General features: G+C 46.2%; 1 protein-coding gene across 6 annotated transcripts in view; it reads left to right on the top strand.

The window, feature by feature from the left end:
• FBH1 (F-box DNA helicase 1) overlaps positions 1-12,310 on the top strand; it is a 32,104-nt gene that overhangs the window by 9,879 nt on the left and 9,915 nt on the right. For all 6 annotated transcript variants that reach the window (XM_056339726.1, XM_056339729.1, XM_056339727.1 and 3 more), the window contains 8 exons: positions 213-403; positions 3,055-3,150; positions 4,786-4,880; positions 7,473-7,641; positions 8,491-8,719; positions 9,558-9,645; positions 10,317-10,403; positions 11,503-11,639. In XM_056339726.1, coding sequence (XP_056195701.1) covers positions 213-403; positions 3,055-3,150; positions 4,786-4,880; positions 7,473-7,641; positions 8,491-8,719; positions 9,558-9,645; positions 10,317-10,403; positions 11,503-11,639 — 1,092 coding nt within the window. The remainder of the gene's footprint in view (positions 1-212; positions 404-3,054; positions 3,151-4,785; positions 4,881-7,472; positions 7,642-8,490; positions 8,720-9,557; positions 9,646-10,316; positions 10,404-11,502; positions 11,640-12,310) is intronic.

Below are 12,310 nucleotides of genomic sequence, written 5' to 3'. Positions count from 1 at the left end.
GTTTATTTGGCAGGTTTAACAACTGCTGGTGCTTTGAGGTCATATCTACCCTCCTGCGTCTAAAGGTTTTCCACTTGGGGTGTTATTCAGGGTGACTGAAGAGGATTTAACTATTCATCATGGCATAAGTGGTTTCTCGGTGTTGAAGCAGGGTTTCCCTGCTCCTAAAGGCTCAAAGCGTTTTTCTCACTCTTTCTTGTTACCTATACCAGCCTGAGAACATATGGGCCATAATTACAGTCATGGTGCTTTTCTCCGATGGCGTCAGCGACATCCAAAAGCTGATGGTGTGTCTGCAGAGACCCAGCTCTACCGTCTCTGTTGTGGATGTGACAGAGACACTTTACTGCATAGCAACACTACTGTATGCAATGAGAAACAAGAACATTCCAATCACTAATAGGTAAGGAATATGGAGATGCTTCCTGCCTGCCTGCCTCTTTCTAGCCATGGTGATATGTAATATATACAGTGAATATATGCTTATGAGCAATTATGTTGCTGTTGGTTAGGGCTCTCCAGTTCCTCAGTGTGTGCAGTTTGTCAGGAACAGCGTGCCCATCCCTAGGTTTTTGCAGGAACATTCAGGAATGTTGCCTTTAGATTTCTGTTAATTCCTCACCTGTTTCATAGTCTGCTTGTTTTTCAGGAGATAGTGTTCAAAAAAAATATTTTTTTTTCAGAAAGAAAATCAGGTTTTAAAGCAACTAAAGAAACTTTCTGATTAGAAATAGGTACACATCAGCTGCAACAAGGTAATGTGGTTATTACCTTCCTGAGACCTGTTAGTTACTTCAGTCCTCTTAAGTGATACTTCAAGTCCTGTGGGCTCCCACTGCATGTGCCTTTTATTCAAGAGGTGCCCAGTAATGCAGATAAGAGTCCACAGGTTGCTTCAGAATTGCAGTGAGGATAAGGATTAAGGACACATGTAAATTTTTCTTCTGAGAAGACTGGAAATGAGCTACACTGGAAAATGAATCTGTAGCTAGAAAGAAGATAGTTCTGTAAGCTACCCTCTGTGAGGTATAGTCCAGCCTGTGTTAGACACAGGAGAAGGGTTCATCCTCTGCTTGCTCAGCCATGGGCCACATGCTCAGGCTACTAACCAGGGAAATCAGGATGCTTGTTTGGCCTGTTTGTGATTGATAAGTGCTAGCTAAGGTCATCACCTTGAGTAGGTGCCTGCTGAAGATGTGGCAGACAGAAGGTGTCACTTGCTAGCAATGAGAGCTCATGGACAAAGCACCCACATCCCATCTCCATGTCCTGGAACAATCTAGACTAGAAGAAATAGGAATGACCACATCTGTTCTGTCATTATCTCTTCAAACCCCACAAGGTTTGGAATTTAGGGCATAAGGAGGAAACATGTCCTCAAGGAACTGTCTGATACCTATTTGCAGCTCCTAGAGCAACTGGTGAGTTTTAGCATGCAGGTCACCTAATGTGACATGTGAATGTGAGTGGTGTTCCCCGGGTGTCAGTGCTGGGTCCAGTTCTGTTCAACTTGCTCATCAGTGACCTGGATGAAGGGACAGAGGCACCCTCAGCGAGTTTGCTGGTGATACCAAGCTAGGAGGAGCAGCTGACGCACCAGAGGCTGCGCTGCCATTCAGCCAGACCTGGGCAGGCTGGAGAGATGGTGGAGAGGGACCTCATGGAGTTCAGCAAAGGCACGTGTAGGGTCCTGGCCCTGGGCAGGGACGGCCCCGTGCACCAGCACAGGCTGGGGCTGACCTGCTGGGAGGCAGCTCTGCGGAGAAGGGCCTGGGAGTCCTGGTGGGCAGCAAGCTGCCTGTGGGCCAGCAGTGTGCCCGTGGGGCCACGGGGCCAGTGGGATCCTGGGGGGCATGAGGAGGAGTGGGGCCAGGTGGAGGAAGGGGATCCTCCTGCTCTGCCCTGGTGAGGCCTCGTCCGGAGTGCTGTGTCCAGTGCTGGGCATCCCAGTTCCAGAGAGACAGGGCGCTGCTGGAGAGGGGCCAGCAGAGGCTGTGGAGATGATGAAGGAACTGCAGCATCTCCCTTCTGAGGAAAGGCTGAGGGAGCTGGGCCTGTTTAGCCTGAAGAAGAGAAGACTGAGAGGGGATCTTATCAGTGTCTACAAACATCTTAAGGGTGAGTGCCAAGAGGATGGGGCCAGGCTCTTTTCAGGTGTGCTGACAGGACAAGGGGTAGCAGGCACAAACTGCAGCACAGGAGTTCCAGCTGAATATGAGGGAGAACTTCTTTACTGTGGGGGTGACAGAGCATGGGACCAGGCTGCCCAGAGAGGCTGTGGGGTCTCCCTCTCTGGGGACATTCAAAACCTGCCTGGACACAACTCTGTGAGCCTGCTCTGGGAGAGAGAACCTGCTTTAGCAGGGGCTGGACTAGGTGATCTCCAGAGGCCCCTTCCAACCCCAACTGTTCTGTGACTCTCTGAAGTCTGTCCTGGAGTGTGGCTTGGGGTGGCAGCTGTTAGGTCACAGGAACAAAGCTGCACTAAAAGGTAAAACCACAATGGTGTCAACCCTGATGTATAATGGAGATTAATTTTACACTACTTATTGCCAGCATAATTAAAACCACAGGGTTGCTGTGCTCCTCTCTTTGCATTAACAGCACACCATGAAGTACTGTCAGAGCTAACGTGCTTGTCTAAAATCATTATAAAGAAATTGATGAAACCAGTTCACTTCAGAGGCCTAAACTGGCAACCAGTTCTCTCAGACTCCCCAGACTCTGTTGCCAACTGTGGTTCAGGAGAGATCCTGTGGACTCTGATCCGAGGTCATGTTTGCATAGCAAACCTGAAACAAACCCAGCAGGACCGAGGGAGAGGCCACAGGCACAGCTGTCCCCGTGGTGCCTTTGCAGTCACTTTTCAAGGTAGAACTAACTGCACTTTAAAATAATTAACACTGTCTCCTGCAGCTCCCTGAGCACTTGGGACTTTGTGCGTCATTCTGCTGGAAGAATTCAAGATACGGGCGGTCTTTTAGGTGGCTGCAGACGTTTAATTTGTTATTGATGATTTTTCAATGATAGTTTCTCTTTTGTTCTTTCTGCCAGGATCCATTACAATGTTTTCTCCTGCTTGTATCTGATGGAAAATCCTTCTGTAACTATGCAGAAAGTAGAAGAGGAAACATTTGCTTCACGCTGCAGGCAAGACTTATGGGCTGAGTGATGCTGTTGTAGGTGATCCAAGCAATGTACCTAAGTACACAAAGCCCTGGTGGAGTGCTGAACCTTGGAGGGGGAGCAAATGTTTCATGGCAGGGGCTGGTTGACAAGACTCTCAGATTCATAAGGATTAGTACAAAACCTTATTCTGCCCCTTGCCATCTTCTCCCTGAATTCGTAGAGGAAAACCAGAATCAGGCCTTACATCTGTAAATACTGAATTACCAAGCACTAACTGAATTTAGAAGTCATTCACTGATGGGCCTGTGTATCGGTGCAACACAGTTCTCTGTGCTCCAGTGTGACGGCCACTGAAATTTCACAGAGCCCAAATCACCCCAAAATACCCTCCCAAATCATCACTCTCCCCATGGATAAGTAGCTCTGGAAGCAGGGAAGAGTGCCTGCTTTAATTTTAACAATGTCTTCCTCTAGAAACATGCAGTCAGCCAAAATGGGGTTTGGCTTGCTGGTGACGTTACTGTAGCGCAGATAACGTGGGCCATTCATTTATGAGCGCTGCTTTTTGTGCATGGGAGGAAACAAGATACCAGCAGCAGGATATTGATTTGGCTCCTGTTTTCTAGATCCTCTTGGATAACTGTTACATACTCACTGTTACACACATATATAGCTGTTATAAATTGGCATTGGTTGGTAGCTTGCTGCCTAGAAAAGGACAGTAAGGAGTGAAATGCTTTCCTGGCCTGTGGAGGTCCAGGCTTTGTTCCGTTTCTGCTGCAGTTACCCTGGATTGAGTCATTTAATTTCCTTGTCCTTACTTACGGAAGGGGAATAGTAGTGCATTCATCCATCACAGAGGTCTAGCAAAGATAAATCCAATAAAATCACTGATGATCCAAGGCACAACAGTGAGAGAGGTCATAACAAAAAAAAAATAAATAGGTAAACAGATGCTGGGTTTCAGCCAGCCCTTTCATTCTACCCCTCCATTTGAAGTCTTTTTCTAAGCCAGTTTTGCTTGTTCAGTAAAAGATGCATCCTGGGGGCAGCCATCTAACTGCCAGCTGTGAAATGTCAAGGATACTTAAACAAGGCTTTCCGCCCTTGTGCGTGGTACCGGGGAGGACCCTGTGTGAAGAGGCGATTAACACTGTTGGCTGATTACAGGTTTCAGACCTTTATGAATAAAACAATTGCATTCCAGCCAGAAGTGCTGAATGCCTTTCTTAATCAAAGCTCTCAGCTCCCCTGTAAGGCAGGGATAATTGGTCTGTCCTACATGCTGAGAAATTGGAGAGCAATTTAACATAACATGCTCTCAAAAGCAACAGAGCACCCCAAACCCAAGGTGCTGTTTGTTTTCAATAAGCCTAAGGAGCCAGGGTGTCAAATTAATTTTTAAGGCATGGCTTAGGGCCCTTGGGAAGATATTTCCTATTTAGCCTTCCCCAAGGTTTGCTTTTTATTCCTTTGTCTCTGGTCTTTTCTTATTCCCTGCTTTTCTCATTTGCACAATAACCAAGTTGCTGTAGTTTCACCTTCCTGCTTGTTGGGTGGGATCAGTCATTCATTGGTTTCCTTCTGTTGTTAGTTGCTTTGTTTGTTTTATGTCAGGGGATTTATTTTCTTAATTTTTGGATTTTCTGTTTTTAGTATCTGGCCTGAAGTAAAGCTGACGCATGAACAGCAGAGGATTTTGAATCACAAAATTGAGTGTGGTCAAAGAGTGAAAATTATGGCATTTGCAGGTAGGAATGAATGCATAACCTCTAATTTCACCCCTTCCCTCCCTGCTTCTTCTGTCCGAGGAACTGTGTGGATGTCAGGGGTGTTAGCTTTACTTTTAATCAATACAAAAAATCAGAGCAGGCTTTTGCAGAGAAATAGGAATGGGAAGCATGGTGCTGGTTACTGCCATGCAAGCTAGGTAAATGTCATATTCAGACAGGATGCTGAAACCAAGTGTTTGAGTGCTGTCAATGACTGCCCAGAGCACCTTGTCAGGGAACCCAGGAGAGGAGAAGCAACTCGCCATGTGTTACTTAGCCATGTGCTGAGCCTGTTTCAACAGTATTATTGTCCACAGGCCACTAGACAGAGTCGCTTTTACTTGTTTAGGTTTAGCATCCCTGTAGGAGCAACACAAGCCAAGAAATATTCTGCACTTGTGCACTGTTTTGAAAAGGGGAATTGCATCAAATTCAAGGAGCCTATTTAAAAAGGAAAAGTAAATAATCTCTATCCACCTGCAGAGAGTTTCCTTTAAAGACACCATACTGGAGGCTCAGAGCTAAGGCATGCTCTCTGCCAGAACAGACTTGCAAAAGGACATGTACAGCTAAGCACCACAGTACAGAAGCCACTAACAGTGGTTTCTTATTTCTGTTTTTCTTATGTTTGTTTCCTGTGTACCATTCATTTTATGATCTGGACTGCATCATGCAGGAGGTGTAAAGGAGCATGTTAAGGGTGAAGTGGCCAAACCAGTAGCTGAGTGTGTTTTTTTGCTGAAAGCTGCTGTGACAGTGGAGTTACAGGGAGATGTGGGAGCAATCTACCAGTGAGCCCAATATCTGTACCAAGTGTATTTGGTTTGTGTGGCAGGGTTTTGGTAGCCAGGGGGCTACAGGGGTGGCTTCTGTGAGAAGCTGCTAGAAGCTTCCCCCATGTCTGATAGAGCTGGCCAAGGCAAAGCCCATCAGCAATGGTGGGAGTGCCTCTGGGATTAAGAAGGGGAAAAACCCCTGGGAGCAGAACAACAGCAGTGGAGAGAGGAGTGATACTATGTGAGAGCAACATCCCTGCAGCCCCCCGGTCAGCGCAGGAGGGGCTCCGGGCACCAGAGCAGAGATTCCCCGGCAGCCCATGGTGAAGCCCATGGTGAGGCAGGCTGTACCCTCAGCCCTTGGAGGTCCATGGAGGAGCAGATCCCCACCTGGAGCCCATGGGGGACCCCGTGCTGGGGCAGGGGGATGCCCAAAGGAGGCTGTGACCCTGTGGGCAGCCCATGCTGGAGCAGGCTCCTGGCAGGACCTGTGGTCCCATGGAGAGAGGAGCCCCGGCTGGGGCAGGGTTGCTGGTGGGGCTTGTGCCCCCACGGGGACAAGCACTGGCGCAGCCTGGGCCTTAAGGACTGTACCCCGTGGGAGGGACTCACGCTGGAGGAGTTCATGGAGGCCTGTCTCCCGTGGGAGGGACCCCACGCCGGAGCAGGGGAAGAGTGTGAGGAGGAAGGAGCAGCAGAGACAATGTGTGATGGGCTGACCACAACTCTCATTCCCCATCCTCCTGTGTCCTTCAGGAGGAGGGGGGTAGAGGAAATTGGGCGTGAAGTTGAGCCTGGGAAGAAGAGAGGAGTGGGGGGAAAGTGTTTTAAGATTTAGCTTCTGTTTCTTGTTAGCCTATACTGATTTGATTGGCAATAAATTAAAAATTTCCCTGATTCTGTTTTGCCCATGATGGTAATTGCTGAGTGATCTCCCTGTCCTTATCTCAACCAACAAGCTTTTAATTATATTTCCTCTCCCCTGCCCAGCTGGGGAGGGGAGTGATAGAGCAGTTTTGGTGGGCACCTGATATCCAGCCAGGGTCATACCACCACACCAGGCAAAATAGTAAAAGATCCTCATGGTCTTCATGAATGAATCGTTGGTTAAAAGCTAGGAGGCAAAAGTGGGAGCAGGTGGTCAGTTTTCTGCACGGAGAGCAGTAACTGCTGGAGTCCTGGAGAGGTCTGTGCTGGGACCTGCTTTGTTCAATATTCACAAGTCATCTGGAAGGAGTGTGAACAACAAGGTGGCAAAGTTTGCTGACACTGTGTCATCGCTGAGGATATGAAAAGGGGTAAAGAAGGAAATGTGCAGAGCTCTTCTTGTCTCAAGTCTTTGTTTTGGATGGTATCCCACAAGTGAAGCATTTTCCGTAAGGTGTGGACAGTGCTGTCTGGCAGCAAACTGGAGTAAAGGAGAGCATCATTAGTGGGAGATCCTATAAGAAGATGAGCCCATGAATCATTAAAAAGAGTAATTTTAACATTTCATTTACCAAGCTGTCTTTCAAAAGAACCAGTACCTTCATGTATGCTCAGACTTCTAGAATATTGGGTGGTAAAATTATTTTTTTAAAAAAAGCTTTTAAGCTGCAGACTGTAATTTTTCAAAGCTGCTTTGCTCCACAGCTTCTGATTTCAGTTGAGTCAGTGAATAAATTCCCATTAGCTTCAAATAGTCCTGCTGTACAGTAAGACAGCAGGGAGGAGAAGGTAAAGCTGATGAGAGGTGTGTGGATTCATTCATTCCTGACTCTGGATGCTTTATTCTTCACTTTCTTCTGTTCTTCAGGTACAGGAAAGACCTCAACCTTGGTTAAGTATGCGGAGAAGTTTGCTGATCTGAATTTCCTTTACGTGACATTTAACAAAGCTGTTGCAGAGAGGGGAAGGAGTGTCTTTCCCAGAAACGTTACATGCAAGACTTTCCATTCATTAGCATATGGAAGTGTCGGCAAACAGTGAGTGGGGATTTTAGATTCCTTTGTTGAAGGCTAGTGGAGCAGGGAAAAGAAATGGCAGAAAAGGAAAGTCTAGTTTTGAAGTAAGCCTCCGGGATGGTTTTGAAGTAAGCCTCCAGGATGTGAGGAAGCAAAAATAACGGGGGATATTATTCCTTTCACCTGCTTCAAGCCAGACTGTGAGTTATGGTTTCTGAATTCTTTCAGATTGAATGGGTCAGTGATTTTAGCATCTGCGTGAGCCTGGAGAAACAGATTCCTTGCCCTGCTCTGGCATAGGCTGTGCTGACATAAGTCCCATTGCTGTTCTGGGGGCTGTTCATCCTGCCCATGTTTGTAGCCCAGGAGCACTTCACAGTGAGATAGAAAGCCAATGAAAATGGCTTTTTCCCATTTACACTTCAGTGGTACAACCACTCTAAATGCTGCTTTTCTTTAGCCAGAGGAGGGGGTTTCTTAACCTGAGTTGTTCTAATGATACAGTTTCTGGCCAATTATGTTGGTACATCTAAACTGCATAAAGAAGGGAAAATGAGCCATGAGCTGGAAGAAGAGAGGAATCTTCTCACCTGGCTCTGAAAACAATCTGTAATTGCAGGAGTGAATGCTGGGAATATCTCTCTGGCTCAAGTTTTCACCTATAAAATCTATAAAATGAAGAAGTTTGTGCTTCCACCAGGACAAATATATGCAGCTTTTAAATACATTCCATTACGAGGTCAAAGTAGGTGTATAAAACAGCTTCTGCAAGTGTTAGTGTGTAACAGAAGTGAAAATGAGCTTGCTTTTCCAGTAGGCTTTTCATGTGTGTTTCAACATGTCTCTTATTTTTTGTCATCTGTGGCACAGCTACAGAGAAAAAGGCAAGCTGAACTTCTCCAAGATGTCAGTTTACTACATCAGTTCCCTTATCCAGAACCACAAGGAACAATCTCTGTTCATAAGAGGGAAAACAGTCTTGCAGACCCTTGAAAACTTTTTTGCCTCTTCAGATGAAGAGATCTGTGAAGAGCACACTCCTGTGTGGTTCAGAAATACTCATGGTGAGAGAAAACTTGTCAGTCAAGTAGAAAAGGAAGTGAGTATCTAAGGTAAAGCAAGACTTGCGCTGCAAGGGTTTAAAGGGGCTGTAGTTATTCCTTATCTTTCATAGTTCAGAGGTATTTGTGCTTCAGCTGTAAGAAACGACTGTAAAAATATTTTTTCCTCTGGTGACAAATCCAGAGGAACTGGGGCCTGTTTGTTCTCCCTGTTTGCACAGCTGATTTCTAGAGAGGAGATTATCACTGTCTCTGCTCAATGCAAGTGTTTCTTCCCTGCAAGGAAAAGAGAGGAGAGGTTGCATGTATTTATATCAGTGCCTGAACGGCGTTGTGATGTTACATGTAAAGACAATAAACGTTTTCGTAGTCATTTTGATACGCAGAGCCAAACCCAAAAATTCTCATTTAGAGTACAGGCATCTTAGCAAAACTTAAAAGAGTAGCACTGGCACTGCAAACATTGTGGGCTGGAGTTGTGGAGAAGATTAGCCTTTCTGCTCCACCTTGATCACACCTGATCAGATCCAGTCCAGCCAGCAGAAATCCAATTTGCGATCATTATTTCTAGCAGGGAATGAATTGACAGCCTCAGAATATTAAATATCTTTAGAAACCTTGCAAGCTGTCCAGAGAAGCCAAAATAAACACAAAGTCTGTGTTAATATGCAAATGTTCGGGGGTATTGTATTATGCTGTCCTGATAGCCAAGCCAAAGAAATGTTCTTTTCAGGGGACTGCATTTGGAAAAGACTGTTGAGGAGAAGTTAACTAGTGGTGATGCAGAAGAGAAGTAGGAGGAGAAAGATCTGCTGTGCCATGACTATTTTTCTGCTCAAAGCAATCTATCCAGACCCTTCGGTTTTCTCTTTCTAGATTAATGTGAAAGAGGCGAAAGAGATATGGCACAATATGAAGAAGCTGGATGGAGATGTAGAGAAGAAATACAAGATGACTTGTGATGGTAAGAGTACAGATGTCAAATGCCTTCAGACAGAGAGCTGTAGTAGAAAACTAAATGGATTCATACTTCTTACTTCTGGCTGTGCACCAGGAATGAGCATCAAAAAGTATAAAATTCCTGTTCTCCCGCCACTAGCTCACCAGGGAGCTCACAACAGACCCAAAGGGTGGAAGTTTGTTTATTTTTCCGGTTTGGCCATGGAAAATGGTGGAACTCTTCAGATGTGTGATTGGCAACAAAATTGTTGAAATAGTGGGTGAGACAGTGGGCAGAATGAGTGCTAGCAGTGAGTGATTCTTCCTTCCTGCCAGCATGTCCTTTCCTCTTGCTTCTTAGCATGTGTGCAGATAGTGCCAAGGGTAGCTAGGGAAAACCTTTTTCCTTGTCATTTTTTTTGTGCATTAAGGGTTTTGGAGTCATCAGCACAGCTGCCTTCCTCCAGTGCAGTCAGGTTGTTTTGGGTCACTTTTGGTTTTTTCATCCTTCATAAAACCAAGAGAGACAGAGCAACATCTGGGAGCAGTGGCGATTTTTGCAGCCCCTCCAAATGTCATACGTTCCAAGCAAGAAGTAGGGCCAGAAACATTTTGGGGTTTTTTAAGGGACTTGTTTTAAAGATCATGGTGTTTTATTGTGAGAAAATTACCCTCTCACATGTTTTGTTCTTTCAGGTTATTTGAAACTTTGGCAGCTCAGCAAGCCTCAGCTCTCAGGATATGATGCCATTTTTGTTGATGAAGCACAGGACTGCACTCCAGGTGAGTGCATACGTGAGGCAGAGCTGCAACCTTCCTAAGCACTTTACAGAGAGGATGTTCGTGTGGCTCAGGGGTGTGTGAGAAGTGGCACAATTAAAAAAAAATTTGCCCCTCAGCTGTAACGTTAGAACTGACCCTTTGCTTGGTCCCAGATCCTTGCAAATTCAGTAAGGCAGCTTGTAAGCAGGCTACAAGAGTACACATGCATCAGCTTGAGGGGTTGCTTTCAGTTGCTTTGGGCATCTGGATGTGCCATCCAGACTATTTTGCTATTGCTTTGCTGCTAACAGAGAAAAACATAACACCAGCATAGCCAAGGACATGGTTTATTACAAGAGTAGTGAGACATTAAATGCTTCAGCTGTCAGAACAGCAGAGCTGCTCCATCCCACCCTGGCATGGGGTGCAGGTCTTACCTGTTCCTTGCACCACCCCAGAGATTCCTGAGTCACACAGCAGAAAGCTGCTGACTTTCTTTGCCAGGGATATGGAGAGTAGCTCTCTGTGGCAAAACAGGTTGAATTGGTTCTGCAAAGGGATCTAAGTGGACTGAACTGTGTGCTGAGTAGCAAAAGAAGGGGGGCAGAAGAAGGCCTGGTCTTTTCAGAAAATGTTAAATCTGCTCAATGGCTTCATCAGACCATCTCCCACTTGTACTGCCTCAAGATGTGGTCACGTGAGGCTTGGCTGTGCTTTTGCAGCTGCACGCAATGCAAGCACTTGCTCTACCAGCATCACCAAGCCTTGGACAGGCTTGATCAAAGTGGACCAAAGGGCTTGCTGAGGTGTGCATTAAGTCACTGTGCAGGCATGCAGCATGTCCAGATTGCTGGGGATGGGTAGTGGATTTGTGCTGGGCTCACAAGCATGGGAATAAGATGCTGTGAAGCTCCAGTCCAGGAAAAAATACCATCATGGAAGGATGTTTGTAGAGCTCACAGTCAGCTGCATGCTTCCCTTTGCCTCTCCCCAGCCTGTTGTCTCCCGCAGCTGTGTTGACCCCTTCTTAAATGCTGCAAGCCATCAGGCAAGAGACATTGTACAGTTCACTCTTGTTTATGAGCAGGCTTCCCCTTAATGCTCTGATGTTTTCCTGCAGCCATTGTGGATATTGTGCTCTCGCAGACATGTGGCATAATCCTCGTAGGAGACCCTCACCAGCAGATCTATAGCTTCCGAGGTGCTGTCAATACCCTCTACAGAGTGCCTCACACCCATGTCTACTATCTCACTCAGGTAAGTTGAGGGTCTTCTTCTGTCCTTCCCTGGATAGATACCTAATGCAGTGGAAAATGTTTCACATCCTTTTTCAGAAGGCATCTAACAGCCAGATATGTTGAGTTGGTTGCCGTGGAGGGTTTGCATTGCCTGGATTAGTCGTGCGCTTTGCTGTTCACACTCTGCACTGCAGAGCTCCTTTGTGCCTTTTAGCAGAGTGATCCCATCACTAGGAAAGTTATGTGGCTTGAAAAATGGGTATGGGGGTAGAGACCTTAGTATATGGCTTATTTCAAGGAGATCCCCTCTTTGCTGGGTTAGTTCTCAGCTCTAGCTGAGTAGGCAGTAGCAGATATCCTCCTTGCTTATATTGCCAGTCAGTTATGACAGTGGGTCCCATGCAGAGAGATGAAGGAGTTCAGAGCAAGGACATGAATTTTGTTCTGGCAGTGACCTCTTTTAAATAAACCCACATTGATTAAGGAGGATGTATTTGCTGGCTGTACACATGATCTTTTTTTCGGGCTCTGCACAAACTCCAGCATTGCCACCTCTGTCCCACCATCATCCCTTTGTCCATGATATCTCCTGCCCTGTTTGTCTGCCAAGGGCATAATTTTCTTGAACAGCTTCAGCTTTGCCCTGAATTTTCCCTGGAAGAGAGCTCCTGCCTTCTTTCAGCCCAAGTG

The sequence above is a fragment of the Falco biarmicus genome, chromosome 5, assembly GCF_023638135.1.
Source record: "Falco biarmicus isolate bFalBia1 chromosome 5, bFalBia1.pri, whole genome shotgun sequence".
Classification (NCBI taxonomy): Eukaryota; Metazoa; Chordata; class Aves; order Falconiformes; family Falconidae; genus Falco; species Falco biarmicus.
The sequence above is the reverse complement of the archived record's forward strand: the minus strand, read 5'-3'. Positions and strand labels throughout refer to the sequence as shown.